The 20,771-nt window shown below is 44.0% G+C and overlaps 1 protein-coding gene across 4 annotated transcripts in view; it reads left to right on the top strand.

Moving 5' to 3' along the window:
* Positions 1 to 20,771, top strand: part of KATNAL2 (katanin catalytic subunit A1 like 2) — a 152,533-nt gene that overhangs the window by 67,495 nt on the left and 64,267 nt on the right. For all 4 annotated transcript variants that reach the window (XM_033934923.1, XM_033934930.1, XM_033934914.1 and 1 more), the window contains one exon: positions 18,058 to 18,135. In XM_033934923.1, the coding sequence (XP_033790814.1) occupies positions 18,058 to 18,135 (78 nt within the window). The remainder of the gene's footprint in view (positions 1 to 18,057; positions 18,136 to 20,771) is intronic.

Raw genomic sequence — 20,771 nt, 5'->3', positions numbered from 1 at the left:
TATTGGTAGCCAGTGAGATTCTAAGTATGCATTGGTAATGTGGTCGTGTTTGTTGAGTGAGTATATGAATCTGAGGGCTGTGTTCTGGATGGTCTGTAATTTTTTTATTGTGTTGGTAGGGCAAGGTAAGTAGAGGCTGTTGCAGTAGTCTACGATACTTAGCACAAGGGATTGGACAATGATCCTGAATTGGTCTTTATTAAAGAATTTTCAGATTTTTCTTAGATTTCGCATTGTGAGGAATGCTTTTTGGGTGATTTTATGGATTTGTGTTTGCATTGTGCAGCATCTGTCTAAATGTATACCTAGGATTTTGAGGGAGCTCTGTATTGGGTACTTGATTGAGTTTATTTCCAGTTCTGTTAGGGATGGTTTTTTGTCCTTCTCTAGTAGTAGGAGTTTAGTTTTGTCTGGGTTCAGCTTCAGCTTATGATTTGTCATCCATTTTTCTACTGTTTCCAATGTGGTTTTCAGGCATCCTGTGGAGATTGGGTTATGGATGTCGAATGGAAGGATGATGGTTATGTCGTCCGCATAGCTGAAAGAAGTAATGTTTAGGGCGTCCAGGGTGGTGCCTAGGGAAGCTATGAATAGGTTGAAAAGTGTGGGAGAGAGGGGAGAACCTTGTGGCACTCCGCATGGGTTGGACCATGGTTCAGATAGAGTGTCTTTTGACTTGACTCTATATGTTCTTGTTTTAAGGAAGCCTTGGAACCAGTTGTGAACTTTACCTGAGATTCCTATTGCGTCTAGTGTCTGGAGAAGTATGGAGTGGTCCACTAGATCGAAAGCAGCTGAGAGATCAAATTGGATGATTAGCATCCAATTTGACTGTTTCCTTGGCTGAGGTGTCTTCGAGCTATGTCTAGTAAAGATACCAGAAGAGTTTCTGTACTGTGGTTGGTTCTGAATCCGGATTGGGATGGATATAGGATGTTGTGGGCTTCTAGGTACATGGAAAGTTGTTGTGCTACTAGCCCTTCTATTATTTTGACGTATGTTGGGATAGAAGCGATTGGTCTGTAATTTGATGGGTTATTTATTAGGCCTTTGGGGTCTTTCAGTATAGGCGTAATTATGATTTTACCAAGGTCTAGTGGGAACTGGCCTTCCCTGAGTGTGGTTTGCAGCCACAGCGTGTAACTAGCTTTGAAATTGGTGGAAGCTGTTGCTAGTAGGTATGGTGGGCAGTTGTTCAGATCACATGAGGATTTGCAATATTTTTTGTAGAGCCTGTCCAGTTCAGACCACTGGGTTGTAGGGAAGTTGGTCCAGGACCTGTCTGCTGATATGGCTTCATCTGTTGTAGGTTTTATTAGAATCTCGTCTATGTTGTTTTGTGAGTTATTGAATGTTGTTCTGATTGTGATGATTTTATTTTTGAAGTGATCTGCTAATTGAGAGGCTGTAGGTGTTAGGTTTCCCTGGGTGGCTAGACATTGTTTGGTGTCGGTAAGATTTCTTACTAGGTTGAAAAGTTTTTTTGTGTCTGGTTTGTCGGTGCCTATGAGGTTGGAGTAATAGTCTTTTCGTTTTTCCTTCAGTTTGATTTTGTATAGCTTGATTTGGGTTTTCCATTCTGTTTTGGTGTTATCTTGTTTCTGTTTTTTCCATGCCCTTTCTAGTTGTCTGCATTTCCTTTTTTGTTGTAGGAGTTCAGTGTCAAACCATTTGTCTGATTGTCTACATATTTTATTTTTTGCTTTTTGTGGTGCTAGTTTGTTCAAGGTCGATTCGCTGAGAGATCGCCAGGTGTTTATGAATTCTCTAGGGTTGCTGGAATCTACTGCTGGGTCCACTGTGCTCCAGAATGTGTTGGGGTCGATTTTCTGTCTGATCATAAAGCTTGTTTTGGGAGGAGTGGGTTTATTTTTGTTATGCTCCCAGTTGATGGTGAAGTTGTATTTGTAGTGGTCTGACCATAGGGTGGGTTGCCAGGCACCGTTGGTGATTTGGATAGTTTGTGTGTTGAGATTTGGGGATGAGTATGCTGCAATATCGAGTTGATGACCTTTTTCGTGTGTTGGTTCAGGATTGAGGATCTGGTACGATAGGGTATTGAGGTAAGATAGAATATCTACTACTTGTTTGGAGGTGTGGTCTTCTAGGTGGAGGTTTAAATCACCAAGGATCAGGTTATTTGTAGAGGAAAGAGAGTTCTGGAGGATGAACTCTTCTAGTTCTTGTTTAGTGGTGGTCCATTTTCCTGGGGTGATGTAGCATAGAAGGCAGTTTAGATTACCTGTAAGGGTGGTGTCAGAAAGTTGGCAGGCTAGAAGGTCTAGATGAGGGGTGGAATGCTTGGCTAGGACTTTGATGTTGAAGTTGTTTTTTACTATGATTGCTAGCCCTCCTCCTCTTCTATTAGCTCGGCATACTAATTCAATTTTGTTTCCGTTAGGACAAATTTCAATAATGTGAGGGTCTGTGTCAGATGTGAGCCAGGTTTCAGTAAGGAAGAGGCATCCTAGATCATCTTTGATCAGCCAGTCTTTGATTAGTTCTGTTTTTGGACTTACCGATCGTATATTTAAGTATGAACATGCTATTGATGTGATTTTTATGAGAGGGATAGGGGTGGGAGCTATATTTGATAGTATTTTTTGTGATGTCTGAGGTCTTTGTGAGTTTGTCTTGGCTTTTGTTGTATGTCTTTTTCCCCAGATTGTGGGTATGCTTACTTGGTTGGGTGAAGAACAGAGGATCAAGGTTCTAGGGGTTTGGAGTTTCCTGGTTTGTAGAAAGGATTTGTGTGGTACTGTCATGATTGGGATTGGCTGTGTGTGGTATCCTGCTATTTTCCATTTGTCTGTGAAGAGGGATAGCAGTAGTAGAGCAAGGATGAGTTTGGGTGTGCTTGTATCCATTGTGTGAGTGGTAGATAGTGGTTGTTATGGGATTAGCTGGTACTTTAGAGGGCCTCGGTATTTAGGCTGGTCAGTATGTTGTTTGTAGGTTGAGCCACCTAAGTGATTGGTTGTTTAGTTTTGATAGTAGTGTTCTGGAATGATTTCCAGATAGTGTTAGGTGGCTATTCTCACTCACCTCTAAGTTAACTGGTGTTGGCAGCTTCTATTTTCCGGCAGTCGTCCCTACAGTCGCTTGCGCTGTTAGTGCTAAGAAATTTAACTGGCTCCCTTACTGGGCAGGAGAGGGGCGGAGCAGGGCTCCCACGCTAATCTCTCTCAGGATCGGGTCTGGGACTCTGAAGATCCTGCTGGTGTCTGGTAAGGGGCCCGATTGAAGCTGTGCGCCGTTAGCGCTAAGAAATTTAGGTTAATCAGTGTACAGTATGTGCAGGTGTTAGTTCTCCATGACATCTAGGGTAGAGAATGACACGGGGAAAAAATCTGTCCCCATCACCGCCCCGTCCCCGGCCCACCATCCTCTGCATCGCCCCATCACCGCTGTTCCCTTCACCGCCCCGTCACCGTCACCGCTGCATTCATATAAGCCTTAGTACTGTAATATTTAGCTTATTCCTTTCTTATAAATCAAAGTTCCTGCTGCTGAACTAGAGAAAGAGATGTTCAGCTGGCAGGGCTTTGTTTATAAACTTTTATCAACACAACTAATATACTACTTTATCCTAAAGCAAAAAATAAATAAATATAATTTTTTTTCTACCTTTGTTGTCTGGTTTCTGCTTTCCACATCTTCTCATTCAATTCCTTACATCCACTGTGTGTCTTCTCTCTGCATCTTCCATTTGCTGTTACTGTGCCTCTCCCTTCACCCCCCCCCCCCCCAATTGGTCTAGCACCCATCTTTTTCCTTCCGCTCCCCCATAGTCTGGCATCTGTCTTCTTCCCATTCTGTCTTCCACATTTCCCTTCAGGGTCTGTTCCTCTCCACCCTCCTTCAATGTCTGTCCTATTCCTTTCCACCACCACCCTTCCCTCCCTCCTTTACCATCTGTTCCTTTCTACCACCCTTCAGCTCCTCTCACATGGCCTATCTATCTACCTTCCTCCCTCTTATTTTCATGGCACGTTACAATGTAATTTGTGCAAGCCACTGGAGCCTGCGAGCTTGGTCCCTGTCCCATCCCCACAAACCATCTCGCTTCTGTGCTCCTATTTTCCCCATTTCTAATATCTCCCCTATGTATCTGCCATTGCCCCCCCCCCCCCCCGTGTCTATATACCATCCCCATGGCATGTCCCCTTTATGTCTCTGTCCCTATGCCCCATGCACATAATTTCCCCTCTTTCTGTTACCTTCCTGTGTCCAGATTTCCCCTATCTTCCTCTTCCATACCAGTGTGTCTCTTCTTTTCAACCCCATCTAGCTTTTTCCCCTCTTTCTTCCTCCCACCCTGCTTCTAGCATCTGGCTCACCTGCCTGTCCTTCCCTTTCTTTCCTGCTGTGGGTTTTTCTTTCCATCTTCATCCCCTTGGCCCAGAATCCTTTTCCCAGAATCCTTTCCCAGAATCCTTCCAGTTTGAGCCGGGAACACAGGCGATCGCACGGTCCTTGCAGCCCCCACCTGCCTGCCCAATCAATCCTAGTGTTTAGCCAGCTCTCTCCCTTCTCCTCACCTTAGTTTGCAGGCTTTCTTTTTCGGCGACCTGCACACTTTCCCAAAGAGCCACGCACGTGCGGCTGCTCAGTGTTCAATCTTCTGCTCTGCTGCAACTTTCTGTTTCCGGTTGCGTCAGAGCAGATCGAAACTGAGCAGCAGCGGGTGCGCGGCTCTTTGATAGTGTGCGGGTCGCCGAAAAAGAAAACCTACAAACTAAGGTGAGGAGAAGGGAGAGAGCTGGCTAATCACTAGGATCGATTGGGCAGGCGGGTGTGGGCTGCGGGGACCGCGCGATCCTTCATGCCTCACTGCGGGGACAAGACCATTCACCGCTCCACGGGGCGGTGAATGGCCTTGTCCCCGTCGCTGCAACGACTGCTAGTTTTCGTTCCCTGTTTTGGCGGGTTACCCGCGGCTAAACCCGGTGGCTGCGGGTAAACCGCCACCGTGTCATTCTCTAATGTAGGGAAGTACCTTACATCCTAAATTCAACTCTCCATTATCTAAAGAAAATCATGGGTACTGGCCTATACTCCATTATATGTAAAAATTTGCATTTCCTGAAAATTGGTTGGCTTCATATATTCTATTATCCAGCAAATGCTCCTGTTCAAAACATTTATCCAAAAATTCTCATTATCCCAGGACAAGAAGGCAGCATATTCTCTACTTGTGGGTGACATCACCAATGGAGCCCCCTAGCGGATGTTTTCGCAAGCAGACTTGCTTGAAGATCTTCAAGCTTGCGATTAGCCCACGCATGTATGCGTGCCCCTCCCACCCAGTCTAGGGCATGCGTCTCCTCAGCACTGCTCCTTTGCTACGCGCGATCTCGTCCTTCTTGCACCGCGGCTTTCTTTTTTTATTTTCATCTAAGTCGCTGTGCCCGCGTCTTTGTTGGTTTTTTTCCTGTATTTTCGACCTGGCCTCTGGTCTTGCTGTGGCCGCTTAGCCTCGCGGGGCCGCAGCCGTCCTTTTGCTTATGTCCCGGTCTTGCTCCGGGTTCAAAAACTATACGAAGTGCAACTGGGTTATCTCCATCACCAATCCCCATTGTTGGTGTGTAGACTGCCTGGGTGCGGAGCACCATGCTGAGTCATGTCCGCGTTGTGCGACTTTGCAACTGCGAGCTCTTCGTCGGAGAGTAGCCAAGATTCTTCAACTGTTTGGCCCTATAGATCCGATGGGACAGGCTTCAAGCTCGGCCTCGACCCCGGCGTCGGGGCCCTCGGCCTCAAAATCCTCGGCCTTGAAGTCCTCCTCAACCTTGAAGACCCTGGCCTCGGTTCCTCCTACTACCCTGGCCTTGGGTAAGTCTCCTCTTGCCTCCTCACGTGTGCCAGCGAAGAAGCCTACCTCAGAGTCTCATGCGAGTGCCGCTTAGTCAGCCTCTTCAAAACATCATTCTAAGTATGCCTCCTCACGTAGGGAATACCCTTCCTTGAGGTCACCCCCGAAGGAGCGCATTGCTGCACCCCAGAACCAACCTCCCTTGGTCTCGGTGCCAATGTTCGGGGACATGCTTAAGGCAATCCTTACCTCGCAGCTTTCCTCGGTGGTGCGCACTTAGGGTTTTGTGATCCCTGCCACCATGCTGTGTCTCTCCGTGCCGAATTCCATTTCCGGTGCATGGGGTGGCTTGCAACGGCGATTTCAGTGGCTGTTTGACTCCTGTGCTGCCGGGACGCCTCTTCTCACCCCCCGATCAGCAATTGCAGCAGCCGTGGGGCATTTGCTAGGCCGTCCCACTTCGATAATGCGAGATGGGCCGACCTAGCAAAAGCCCTGAGGCTGCCCGGGATAGCGGATGCTGGACAGGAGGAGCAGGGAAAGGAGAAGGCCTACTGCTGGACAGGGGGATAAGGTAAGAGATGCTGCTGGACAAGGGGGGGGGGGCGTAAAAGGAAGGGAGAAGGCCTACTGCTGGACAGGGGGAGCAGGGAAGAGGTGCTGCTGGACAGGGAGGGTAAAAGGAAGGGAGAAGGCCTACTGCTGGACAGGGAGAGCAGGGAAGAAGTGCTGCTGGACAGGGGGGTAAAAGGAAGGAAGAAGGGCTGCTGCTGGACAGGGGGGAGGTAAAATGAAGGGAGAAGGGCTGCTGCTGGACAGGGGGAGCAGGGAAGGGATGGTGGTGGACAGCCGAGGAAAGAGAGAGAGAGAGAGAGAGAAAAACAAAGAAAGACAGACATACACATCAGTTCTAGCACCCGTTAATGTAACAGGCTTAAAGACTAGTAAGAACATAACACAATAACAAACTGAATGACATCAGATAAAGATCTGCATGGTCCATCCAGTCTGCCCAACAAGGTGGCTAGAACTGGCCCACCACTGTGCGGGCCCCAGCCATCCATGCTTGAACACTGGTTATTAAGTCTGTACAATGCCAACTATATAGGCAACCAAACATGATGGAGTTTTGGTTATAATCATTTCTCATCTTTCATGTTTAATGTTTTTATAGGCTGCATTCTGTATAGGGGAACATAAATAGACACAGATTCTCACATGATCTGAGTTATATACAAATTCAGCTTAAGAATGGTTTTAAAAATGAAACTCGCGTGAATACACCGCCCCCCCCTCCCCCCAAGTCTGTGGAAAAATTGTCTTGCATGAAACCGGTCCCTGATGCAAAAAAAGTTGGGGACTGCTGCTCTAAAGGATTTCAGAGATCACTTTAAAAATCAGATTTATTCTAATCCAGATAGACAGGTTGCAGTGTAAGACATGGGATCTCTTAGAGAAAGGAGGAGCTAGTGGATGCTGCAGATGGGCTGAATGGATGGGCCATTTGACCTTTATCTGCCATCATGTTTCTCTGCTTCTATCAAGAAGCAGGGAGGCATGGAATTGTACCTCCAGTGTCTGGAAGCAGTCTGGATTTAAAAAAAATGAGCCATATCCTATGGGATATTGCATAGGGTCAGAGGCAACCACATGAGTGGTGTCTGGACATGGACATAGCCCAGAAGATCTTTTAAGAGTGATGCACTCTTTTGATAGCCTTAATTGACTCTCATTTCAACAAAAAACTCCCTCAGTTCTGCTCCAGACTAGGGGAAAAGTCTATATGTGTATCCTTCTACATCTCTGATAATAAAAACTACTGAAACAAAGCAGGATAGAGGAACCAGGATTCTTATCATACCTTATTGGCTGAGACAGATCTGCTTCATCAGGAGCTTGCCTCCAAAGATCCTTGGAGACTGGAGTTTCCTCTGCCCCGAGTGATGAGAGTTGGATTCTTTGCAGCATCCAGATCTCCAGTCCCAGATCTCCAGTCCAGTCTCCAGCTTGGATGTTGAGAGGGTAGTACTAGATTCCCTGAATTTGCCAGAGTGTGAATCTCAGGTCCTGCTAGCTTCCAGAAGAGATTCCATTACCATTAACGGCTCCATGTCTTTGGAAAACCTGGATGCAAGCAGATATTAGAACCTTGCAGGATGTGATGTGTCAAGGACATTTGGTGATCTTTCAGACTTTACAACAGAAATTTGAACTGCTATTTTTTCAATGCTTTAAATGGCTGCAACTCCAGTATTCTATTACTGCCGGCTTCTCATCGCTTACTGCTCTGAAAGAGCAACCAAGTTTACCTGTTATATGTTTAACTGTGAGGTTTCAAGGTCATGAGGCTTCTAATTGGTATAAGCTTTTATGCTCATATTTACTTAAGAAACCTCTTTCTGGCCATCAGTTTGTTTGGTCTAGAGAACTGCAATGTACTGTTTCATCTGAGAACCGGAAGAAGATATGGTCTCAAAGGATACGATGTACCGCTTCAGCATCTTTGCAACAAACTCTTTACTGTGTGCTTCACAGAACATTGTGGACACCAGTTAAATTACAAAAATTGGATGCTTCCAGATCTAATGCATGTTGGAGTTGTAAGAAGGAGGTGGGTACACTGGACCATCTATTGTTTTATTGCTCGCTGGTTCAAACATTCTGGCAAGAAGTTTGGAATAAAATACAATGTATATTGGAAGTTCATATACCTTTTTTCATATGGCAAGGTGATATGTGGAACACGAGTTATTTCAGTAATCTTATTGACGGTACACAAAAATAAGTTGTTCCTGATATTGTCTGGTGTGGCATAACAGTTAATAGTCAAAAACTGGAAAAACTTTACTGTTTTGAACTTTCATTTTTTGTGGGAAACAGTATGCCTTTATTATCAATATGAAACTAATTTAGCTGAAAGATCCTTTGTAGAGGTGTGGTGCTCTTTAGAGGGTTTTGTTAGGCAGTGTGTGTGATTATATGAATGACCTGCCAGACAAATGGGAGGGTGGGGTAGATAAGATATTGTTTGTTGTGATTTTGCAAAGATCTTCTTAATGTATGTTTACATATGATTCGATTTATTTGTGAATTGCACTATTTGTAAGATGTTAAAAATTTAATAAAGATTGAACAAAAAAAAAAAAAGTGGCTTTAAGTGGAAGAGGTTTGCCATCTGGTGTGTGGACAAGACCTAGATACCTTTTCCTGTTCTATACCTCTCGGTCAAGTCTCAAGACCAATTCCATTAGTGTTCATCTTACTGCAATTGATTCTTACCATTTTTGTGAAGAGGTAAACCCATTTCTATTCAGCCCTTAGTGTGCTTCTAATGAAACCTTCCATTATAGCCCCTGCATTGTTATAGGATCTCAAAGTCTATTAACCCAGCTGATGGGAGCTCCCTTTGAGCCACTCAGTACCTGTCCCTGAAATACCTAATATGAAAAGTCCCATTTTTTTATGGCAGTCACTTCAGCCAGCAGGGTCCGTGAGCTTCAGGTTCTAGTAAATGAACTGCCGTACACAAACAGCCTCTTTTACAAAGCCATGCTAGCAGCTGCCGCACGGCAACAGCCCCGAAGCCCTTTAAAACTCTATGGGCTTCGGGGTCATAAGCGTAGTGCAGCTGCTAGTGCGCCTTTGTAAAAGAGGTCAAAAGTTTTTCAGCAATATTGTGGTCTTCCATATGCATCCCAAGTCCTTTCTAAAGTAGTGTTCTATCAACTTTTTTCAAAATCTCATGCACACAAAGGTGAAAAGCAGATGGCATTCTTTGGACTGCAGGATAGCTTTGACCTATTTGGAGCAGATTAAAGCCCAGCTTTTTGTTTCTTTTGACCTAAATAGGATGGGAGCTGCCCTTGGCAAATGCATTCTTTCAAATTGGCAAGTGCCATTAGTAGACTACATTTCCTTTACTTATGCCCAAGTCAGAATGATTCTTTCTTTACTCGATTATTTAGCCTGACCTCTTGAATGCACTTGGAACGGATTGCATAATAACATTAATTTTATTTATTTATTTAAAAAATTTCTTTTCTGCTTAATAACTAAGCAGATAACAGTAAAACATACATATTTAAATACATACAAACATAGCAAAAACAGTATCATAAGAACCCTTTACCTTAAAACAGGGGTGTCCAATGTCGGTCCTCGAGGGCCGCAATCCAGTCGGGTTTTCAGGATTTCCCCAATGAATATGCATGAGATCTATTAGCATACAATGAAAGCAGTGCATGCAAATAGACCTCATGTATATTCATTGGGGAAATCCTGAAAATCCGACTGGACTGCGGCCCTCTAGGACCGACATTGGACACCCCTGCCTTAAAAGAATGTGCTTACAAAGCTCTAAAATAGCTTTCACAATAGTAAGCTAATAAAGCCTTAACAAATAAAAATCAGAATTAATATTTAACGTAACAGAACTTAGTAAAAATAAGACATAAAGACAATAACATGAACACCGGTTCCAGCCTAATAAATTCAATTCAACGTCAAAATACAGAGTTAAAAAAATAAGATGTGGGCTAGTAAGCATAATTATTTGTTAATATAAGAATGTTAATATATTTGTTCTTTGAATTGCCTATCATGTTTCCTATGTGTAAATGGAAATGCTATAAATTTGTCTAAATAAATACAGAGTTAAAATAAGCTTTCACAGCCTCATGGGAATCTCAACAGATCATAATCAATCTCACAGAGGGAGAAATCCCATTCCATAACATAATCATAAAATGGAAATAGTTAGAAAATGAGCACATTCCAACAAAAGAGATCTAGATGACGGTAAAAGAAAGTGTCTCTCCCTCTGGGAATGCAATGGAAGTGTAATTTGGAAATGTATTATCCCAGGACAAGCAGGCAGCCTATTCTCACATATGGGTGACGTCATTAGCGGAGCCCGGATACGGAAGCTCGCAAGCAGACTTGCTTGAAGAAACTAGAAGTTTCAAGTCAACCGCACCGTGACTTCGCATGCGCGAGTGCCTTCCCACCCAGCGTAGGGCACGTTTCCTCAATTCTGTTTTCTGCGGAGCCGAGAAGTCTGTCTTTGACTCTCTGCATTTAACTTCGTCCTTCGTGCCTTCTCTCAACCACAGTTTGTGTTCTTTTCTTCACGAATCGCTGTTTTTTCTTTTATTGTTCTATTTAAAAAATATATATATATATTTTATTTTCTTCCATTCGGCCGCCGGGGCAGGCCGCTCGGCCGCAGCCCACAGGCTTCGACTTTGTGGCGGCTATTTTTCCTCTTATGACCCGGCCAACAACGGGCTTCAAGAAGTGTAGCCAGTGCCAGCGTGCAATTTCTCTCACGAACCCACACCGTTGGTGCCTCAAATGCCTTGGGCCGGACCATCAACCAAAGTCGTGCAAGCACTGTGCTACTCTTCAACCTCGAGCCTTCAAATGTCATCGCATTTTGGTACAGAAGCTCTTCAGGATGGATTCCTCCTCTGATCCATCGAATTTGAAGGCGGCCTCATCCTCACCTTTGACTGAGATTCCTCCTGCTTCTACTGCTTCGACCTCGAGCCTCATCAGACCTTCTTCGTTTGCAGCGGCTCTCTCTTCGGCTCCTGCTGTATCTTCCCCTGTATCCTCAGGTCAGATAGCTCAGCAGAAAGTTCCAGCGGTGGTGCTTAAGGTGCCTAAGACTTCCAAGTCGAAGCACATTTCCGAACCTCCAGCCAAAGCAGATGGTCCGGTTTCAGACATGGTTCCATCCTTGCCGGCTGCTTTCCAGACAATGTTGGAGAAGCAATTCATTCAGTTCCTTACTAATATGGGACCGGAGCTTCTTCCTGTCATCCAGCCTGGGCATTCTGCAGACTCCCGCAAGGTCGAGCCTCTTCCTTTGCCTCAGTCTGAGCTTGCACACTTTTTGCAGGGAGCAGAGTCTCTGCGAGTGTCTGGTCTGGCATCCAAGCACATCACGCAAGGAGCAGAATCGCTGCAAGTGCCTCAGCAGGAATCCTCACACTCTATCCAAGGAGCAGTCTTTGGGAGTATATCGAGGTTCCTCCACCAAGCCTCTGGAGCTTCGATCTACAGCCTCCAGTCCTATCCATTCTTTGGTAGCATCGGCTGCTTCTGTCTCTGAGGCGAAGTCTCCTCTATCTTCGAGATCTGCTTCCAAGCACCATTCTCACCGACGATCGAGGCCTTCATTGAGGCATACTTCCAGGCATAGTTCTTCTAAAGAACGTCTTTCTTCAACTAAGCTTCGATCTACTCCTACTTCTACTAGACCGCTGACTCCTCGATCGAGGCCTCCACTCCCAAACCTCGAGGATGTAGCGGTTTCGATTGCTTCGTCCAAATCTCCATATTCTTTTGATGCCTTTTTTCCGGCCGAAGGTTCATCTTCAATCCAGGCTGCCTCAACGACCTCGAGTCCTTCTCAAGGCAAAGCATTGGCGGATCAACTATCTTTTTCATCTTTTCTTCATCAGATGCCTGTTGACTTGGATCTTCAATTAGATGCTGGTTCCAAATACTCCAAGGAGTATCTCGAAGTTATGCATCTTACTCAACCTCCGGCAGAGTCACTTAAGCTTCCTCTTCACAAGCTCTTGTCTCAGACTTTTGCCAGATGCCTGGAGACTCCTTATACCATTCCAGCTGTTCCAGGCAAATTAGACTCTAGATATAAAACGCTCCATCGCAAAGATTTGACAACTCACAGTTATCTCACCAATCCCTGCTTGTGGAGTCATCCTTAAAGAGGTCCCTTCCTTCAAAGGTTTATTCCACCGTTCCTCCTGGAAGGGAATGGAAAACTATGGACAAATTCGGACATCGCATCTATCAAAATGCCTAAAGTCTATCAAAAGTCTATCAAAGTCTATCAAAAGTCCTTAATTATAATTTTCATTTTATTACTTTTGCCTAAATTTTTGAGTTATTTGGATACTCAAAAACACTTTGAATTTCAAGAAGTCATAGCTTCTTTATCACAACTCAGATTACATCTCCTTCAATCATCTTATGATGCTTTTGAGTTATTCTGTGGCAATGCGCCACCTTGCCTGGCTTTATACTATTGACATGGATCCTAATCTTCAGGACCGCTTGGCTAATAATCCTTGTGCAGGCAATGACCTCTATGATGAATCTATCGAGGCAGTCACCAAGAAATTGTCTGAACAGGAAAAATCATTTGCTTCTATTGTCAGACCTAAGCCAAAGCCAGCTCCTGCCAAGCCTACACGCCCTCCTCCTATATATCAGCGGAGTTTTGCTCTGAGGACGGCTCCTTACAATCGCCCTCCTCCTAAGAAACAGCAGCCTCAGAAGCAACAAAAATCTCAACCTTCTGCTGCACCTAAGGCTTCTCAGCCTTTTTGACTGTTTACAACAGAGCATAACCTACACCGTTCTGACTCTGACTTCTTTTCCCCCTATAGGAGGTCGTCTCCATCATTTTTACCACCGATGGATGACAATTACATCCGACCTCTGGGTGCTAACCATCATCAGGGAAGGATGCTCTCTTCATTTCACTCAGGTTCCACTAGATCTTCCTCCAAGAGAGTATCCTTCCAGTCCATCCCAGACCGCCCTTCTTCTTCAGGAAGCTCAAGCTCTGCTTCGTCTCCATGCCATCAAACCAGTTACTTTGGGACAGCAGAACTGGGAGTTTTACTCCCATTACTTCCTTGTTCTGAAATAAAAGGTGATCTGCGGCCCATTCTGGATCTCAGGGCTCTCAACCAATTTTTGGTCAAAGAAAAATTTTGAATGTTGTCCCTGGCATCCCTTTATCCCCTTCTCGAGCAGAACGACTGGTTATGCTCTCTGGATCTCAAGGAGGCCTACATTTATATTCCCATACATCCGGCCTCCCATAAATATCTCAGATTTCGGGTGGGGAATCTGCATTATCAATACAGAGTGCTGCCCTTCGGCCTGGCTTCATCTCCCAGAGTGTTCACCAAGTGCCTGGTAGTGGTAGCAGTAGCTCTAAGAAACCATGGTCTTCAGGTATTTCCCTACCTCGACGACTGGCTTATCAAAGATTCAACATTTCAGGGGGTTATTGTAGCGACCAAACGGACTACCTGGTTCCTACAAAGTTTGGGATTTGAAATCAACTTTCCCAAATCCCAACTTCAGCCCTCACAGAATCTACAATTCATCGGAGCTGTTCTGGATACTGTCCAACTCAGAGCATTCCTTCCACAACAACGTCTGGAAGCTCTTCTTCAACTCTGTCATACCATGTCTTCCCGCTCTTCCATCTCAGTGAGACACATGATGGTACTCCTAGGTCACATGGCCTCCACAGTATACGTGACTCCTTTTGCTAGACTTCACCTCAGAATTCCTCAGAGGACCCTGGCATCTCAATGGACGCAAGTTTGCGACCCACTTTCTCGACACATAACAGTCACTCCTTCATTGAAGCAGTCTTTCCGTTGGTGGATGCTCTCTTCCAATCTCTCCAGAGGCTTGCTTTTTCAAACGCCCCTCCCCAATCAGAAGGTCCTCACGACAGATTCTTCAACCTACGCTTGGGGCGCTCACCTCGATGGTCTCCGTGCACAAGGCCACTTGACCAGTACGGATCGTCAGCGTCATATCAATCTGTTGGAATTCAGAGCAATCCTCAAGGCTCTCACCAAACAGGGAGGGATGGGATCTGCCTCCCTTTGTCAAGAAGCTCTGAAGATTTGGGATTGGGCAATCTGCCACAACACCTTCCTCAAAGCTGTCTACATACAAGGGGCGAAGAATTGCTTGGCGGACAACTTGAGTCGTCTTCTGCAACCTCACGAATGGACACTCCATTCCTCGCCTCTTCATCACATTTTTTCACAGTGGGGAACGCCTCTTTGCAGCGCCCCACAACTACAAACTGCCTCAGTTCTGCTCCAGGATATACTCTCCTCATCGCCTTGAGGCAGATGCTTTTCTTCTGGAATGGACGAATCTCTTCCTCTGTGTATTCCCTCCATTCCCTCTCATTCTCAAGACTCTGGTCAAGTTGAAGAACGATCATGCCACCATAATTCCGATTGCTCCTTGGTGGCCCAGACAACCTTGTTACTCCCTTCTACTTCAACTCAGCAGCAGGGAGCTATACCTTCTACCAGTTTTTCCATCTCTGCGTACACAGAGTCGGGGGATCTCTGCTTCATCCCAACCTGCAGTCTCTATACCTGACAGCTTGGTACCTCTCAACATGACTCCTCTTCAGTTTTCTCAATCTGTAAGAGACGTTCTAGAGGCTTCTAGGAAGCCTACCACTAGACAATGCTACCATCAAAAATGGACTAGATTTTCTACGTGGTGTTTTTCTCACGATAAGGAGCCTCAACATTCCTCCTTATCTTCTGCTTTGAATTACCTTTTGCACTTATCCACTTCTGGCCACAAGTCTACATCCATCCGAGTCCATCTCAGTGCAATTGTAGTTTTCCATCAGCCTGTTGAAGGGAAACCACTCTCTGCTCATCCGGTGGTTTTCAGATTCATGAAGGACTTTTCAATGTCAAACCTCCTCCTGTGATTTGGGACCTCAATGTTGATCTTGCTCAATTGATGAAGCCTCCTTTTGAACCAATTGATACGGCTCATCTGAAGTATCTCACTTGGAAAGTGGTATTTCTCATTGCCCTCACTTCTGCTTGAAGAGTCAGTGTGCTGCAAGCTTTAATTGCTGATCCACCTTTTACTGTCTTCCATCATGACAAGGTGGTTCTCCGTACTCATCCTAAATTCCTACCTAAGTGGTTTCAGAATTTCATCTCAACCAATCCATTGTTCTTCCAGTGTTTTTTCCTAAGCCTCATTCTCATCCTGGAGAATCCGCTCTTCATACTCTGGACTGTCAACGTGCTTTGGCCTTCTACTTGGAACGCACCAAACCACACAGAGCTGCTCCCCAACTTTTTGTCTCCTTCGATCCAAACAAGTTGGGACATCCCATCTCCAAGTGTACCATCTCCAACTGGATGGCTGCTTTCATCTCTTTCTGCTATGCCCAGGCTGGATTACCCCTACACAGCAGAGTCACAGCCCATAAAGTCAGAGCAATGGCAGCTTCAGTAGCTTTCCTCAGCTCTACGCCTATTGAGGAAATTTGCAAGGCTGCTACTTGGTCCTCAGTTCATACTTTCACTTCTCACTATTGTATGGATGTTTTCTCCAGACGGGATGGCCAGTTTGGCCAGACTGTATTACAAAATTTATTCTCCTAAATTGCCAACACTCCCACTATCCCATTCTGGTTAGCTTGGAGGTCACCCATATGTGAGAATAGGCCGCCTGCTTGTCCTGGGATAAAGCACAGTTACTTACCGTAACAGGTGATGTCCAGGGACAGCAGGCAGCTATTCTCACAACCCACCCACCTCCCCTGGTTGGCTTCTCTGCTAGCTATCTGAACTGAGGAGATGCGCCCTACGCTGGGCGGGAAGGCACATGCGCAGTGCGGTCGACTTGAAACTTCTAGTTTCTTTAAGCTTCCGTATCCGGGCTCCACTGATGACATCACCCACATGTGAGAATAGCTGCCCGCTGTCCCTGGATAACACCTGTTACGGTAAGTAACTGTGCTTTTTGGTGCCATACCCTGGAGCACTTTAAATGCTAATTCAAAATTTAACTATAAGAGTATCAGGCTCAATGTAGGGAACGCCAAACATAGCCAGACTTCACATTCTTAAGAAAAAGGACCTCAAAATCCTACAGAATAAAGCTCTCTGAAGCACACAGGCTTAGAACATAAGAACATAAGAAATGCCTCTGCTGGGTCAGACCCGAGGTCCATCTTGCCCAGCAGTCCGCTCACGCGGTGGCCCAACAGGTCCAGGACCTGTGCAGTAATCCTCTATCTATACCCCTCTATCCCCTTTTCCAGTAGGAAATTGTCCAATCCCTTCTTAAACCCCAGTACTGTACTCTGTCCTATAACATCATTAGGAAATGAGAGCGTTTAAGACTATCACTGGTCCTGCTCCGGAGAAAACTAAATAAGCATGGAGAAAACCCACAGCGGGGAAAAAAACTCTGTAGCTAAAAAACCAGGCTTATACAAAAGGCTTAAAACGTTAGAGAAGTCCCTACATTAAGACATGAAATTATCAGAAGGTAAGTTATCAGAAAACCACCAGGGTAGGCAGAATTTCCAAAATAGCGTCTAAGCATCAAACTGTCAATGAATGTTGAAAAATTCAGACTTAGCTTTACTGCAAATCTTATTACAGTGCAGTATGCCGCCTCTTGGCCACAGTCCAGCTGAAAGTTCCCAGGACGCTATTAGCTGCCAAAAACCCAGGTGTACTTTTAGTTCTTCAACAAGAGAATCCTTGTTTCGCCATCTGGTTGTGCACTTTTAAATGCTAACATTAAGGTTTTAAAAGCACAACTATTTTTAATTGGCAGCCAAAGCAAAGAAGACAAAACTGAAGAAATATGATCTCTTAAACTTAGAGGGTCATATCATGGCTTATAATATCAGAGCTGTAGCCTCATTAGTAGCCCTCATGATCAGTTTCCATAGAAAAAATGTGCAGAGTTATAAGATGGTCTTCAGTCCACACATTCACATCTTACTACTGTTTGGAACAGGATTCTGGATGCATCCGTTGGTTAATTAAACAGTCCTTCAGAATGTATTCGGGGTCTAGAATCCAATTCCACTCCTCTAGGCTAATTTCTTTTTGTTCCAGCCTGCCTTGAAAAAAAAAGACTGAAATTGTAATGAGTTATATGGTGATCTAGTTCCTGTTCAGAACCCCGCTTGTTTTGGGTAGTATTATTATCCCCTATTTTTTTGTTTTAAGGCAGCCTAATAGCTAATCATCCCCAGTGTAAAAATATTATTATACTGACATGTCCTTGAAGAAAGCAAAGATACGTACAAGATACGTAATGTAGCAATTGTTCTCTGAGGGCAGCAGGATCAATTCAACTCCCAGGAGATGTAGACTCTACATCCCCTGGGAGTGGAATTCTATCAGCTAATATATTAGATTGACAAGATTCTACATGATGGCAGATATACAAGATGCAGTGCTTCCAAAAAATTTGAGAAAATAGGCTGGCCAGAGTTACTGCATGAGCTCCATTAGGATGATGTTACCCCACATGTAAGAATATTCATCCTTCTGTTCTGAGAGAACGTCTGCTACAGGTCAGTAACTTTTGTATTACCAGATGAAGTTAGAGGAGTTTTAAATGGATGCCTACTAAATAATATTTTTTTTCTTTTTCTTTTACAGGAACGATTGTTAAAACCAACGAGTTCTTTTATTGGGGTAAACAGTGAGATGAGAGAGCTTGCAGCAGTAATAAGCAGAGTAAGCTATTTGCTGTTTTCAAAATGTTTGTGTATATCTGTCTACAAATTTGATATAGAAACAGATATAAACATATGCGCACACTGGTTTAATTAGCACCACAAACTTTGTGACACTACTTAGTACTCAGAGAACCGTTTTTTGCTTATGAGACCGATGGGTAAGCATAATTTAGCCTACTATTAACACGGCTCAAATCCTCAATCATTGCACTACAGCCTATATGCTAAACCTTTTGATAAATTTCAAACTTTAAATTAATTCACCTTCTTTAAATAACTTTAAATCTTCAAATAGTTAAGTAAACACACTTAGCTTTTAAGTGAAGGGGTTCAACAGGTTCTGACGCGTTTCACCGTGTTGCCTCAGAGAACCTGCTTTAACACAGGCATAACTCTGCCCCTACCATGTCTGCAAAACATAAAAGCAAGTATCAACAGTAGTCTTACCAACTTTCTACCATTGTTTTTACACAACTTCTGGCACACGCGGACACACAGTACCTGTTTTAACTTAGCTGCTCTTTCTAAGATGCCGACCCTACAAACTCCACCCCTTTTATACACACAGCACTCAACCCTGACACAACTCTTCTAAACTCCACCTCTCACCCTCCTGATAGGCTGACACTCCAAACAAGTTTTGCACTCAGATTTTAAAACCACAACAGCCACTATAAACCTACTTACTATCATCCTGATTAAAATCCCCCCAATGCCCGCCACTCTACCTCTCTATTTAAGCCAGTGGGCTCAACTGTCTGCCAGCTGAATATCCACTCCTGCTCCCTTCTCCATAATCTCCCTGCAAGGTTCCTGCCCCGGGGTAAGCCAACTGTTTCTAAAACCACAAATTTCAAATCTTGTAAAGAATGATTTTGCTGTACCCAGTGATGAACTAAAAGTGCATCCTCTTCACCTCTTCTGATTTTACTTAAATGTTCAATGATACGGGTGTGCACAGAGCGCACTGTATACCCAATATAAAATAAAGGGCAAGAGCACTGAATTAAATATGCTACTCTCTGTGTGTTGCAATCTGTTGACCCTATTAAATCATGCTGATAATGCAAACGCGGATAACACACTTGAGATGTCACCAAGGCATATGGACACACTGAGCATGACCCACACCCCCTATGACTGCCCGGTACATCATTTTGCTGTCTCACACCCCTACTGAACTGTGATCTAGTTATAAGGTCTTTTAAATTTTTGCCCCTTGCATATGCAAAACGTGGCATGGCTTCAAATTGTGGATGGACTTATAAAATGTGCCAATATTGTGTGATGATTTTCTTGATACAAAAAGCCTTTTGGGTATATTGCAACACACAAACTAAAGAAGGGTTATGTTGTTGAGTGGAAGATTGTAGCAGAAGGGACCTTTGAGCATATAAAGCCTGCTTGTAAGCTTTTTTTAATGACTGACTGAGCATAACCTTGTTCTTTAAAACGTGCCCACATATCACTTGAATGATCTTTGTACTCCTCCATACTAGTACATAACCATCTCGGGCATAAAAATTGACTAATGGGCAAATTGTTTTTGAGATGACGTGGATGAAAAGATGTATACAAAAGTAAATTGTTGCAATCTGTGGGTTTTTGGAACAGGGTCGTAGGAAAACTCTGACCATGTTTCATAATCTGAATGTCCAGGAAGGCAATGGAGTTGATCTCCATGGATGCTACGAACTGCAAATTAACATCGCAAGTATTTAACCATGTCAAAAAAGAGTTAAAAATATCCTGAGAGTCTGTCCATACCAAGAACACGTCGTCGATAAACCGCTTCCATATTAGAATGTTGTCATGAAAGCTTGAAGAGTATAAATATTTATCCTCAAAAGCAGTGACGTATAGACAGGCCACAGTTGGAGCTATAGTAGCCCCCTTGGCCACACCTTTGGTTTGAAAGTAAAAGATATTATTGAACAAAAAGTAATTCTTTTCCATTGCTATTTGTGCTATTGTCATAAGGAACTGTATTCTTCGATCCATTAGCTGCAAGGACTGGAGATGAATCAATATCACTTTATATTTGGGTATAAATTTGATATACCACCTTATCAGAATTTGTTAAGTGGTTATATGTTTGAAATACTTTCTCAACAGAGGCCAATCTGATATTTCAAGTATTTGTACTAGTGTGGTTATAAAACACTTCTATCCTTTATAGAGATTCACAAACAAATGTTATTAAATCAATTATTAGAAGGTAATAACTAAAATTGGTTATTTGGGACATTGAATTTATTTCCCTAGAAAGCAGTATGCTCCTTTTCAGGAAACAATGTTATGATTTTAAAAATCTGAATTCAGAAACAGTGCAGTCCACAGAATAATATATTTTATCCTAGGACAAGCAGGCATATGGATGATGTCATCCACAGAGCCCGGTACGGACAGTGCTAAAGTGTACTGTCATTTTAAGCTTTAGCAAAGCTTCGAGACTGCCCACACTGTGCACATGCAAGTGCCTTCCCATCTATCTTCAGTTCTTCAAAAATCAACCCAGTCTTTTTGACATGCTATTAGAGAGCATAGCCATCATTTTGCCTCCTCTGCCTCCTCTCCAACTTATCTGAGTCCATCTTTTCTTGTACTATTAACATTGGGCTCTCATCACAACAG

This window comes from Geotrypetes seraphini, chromosome 1 (genome assembly GCF_902459505.1).
Source record: "Geotrypetes seraphini chromosome 1, aGeoSer1.1, whole genome shotgun sequence".
NCBI classification, from domain to species: Eukaryota; Metazoa; Chordata; class Amphibia; order Gymnophiona; family Dermophiidae; genus Geotrypetes; species Geotrypetes seraphini.
This window is presented reverse-complemented; position numbering and strand designations above follow the sequence as displayed.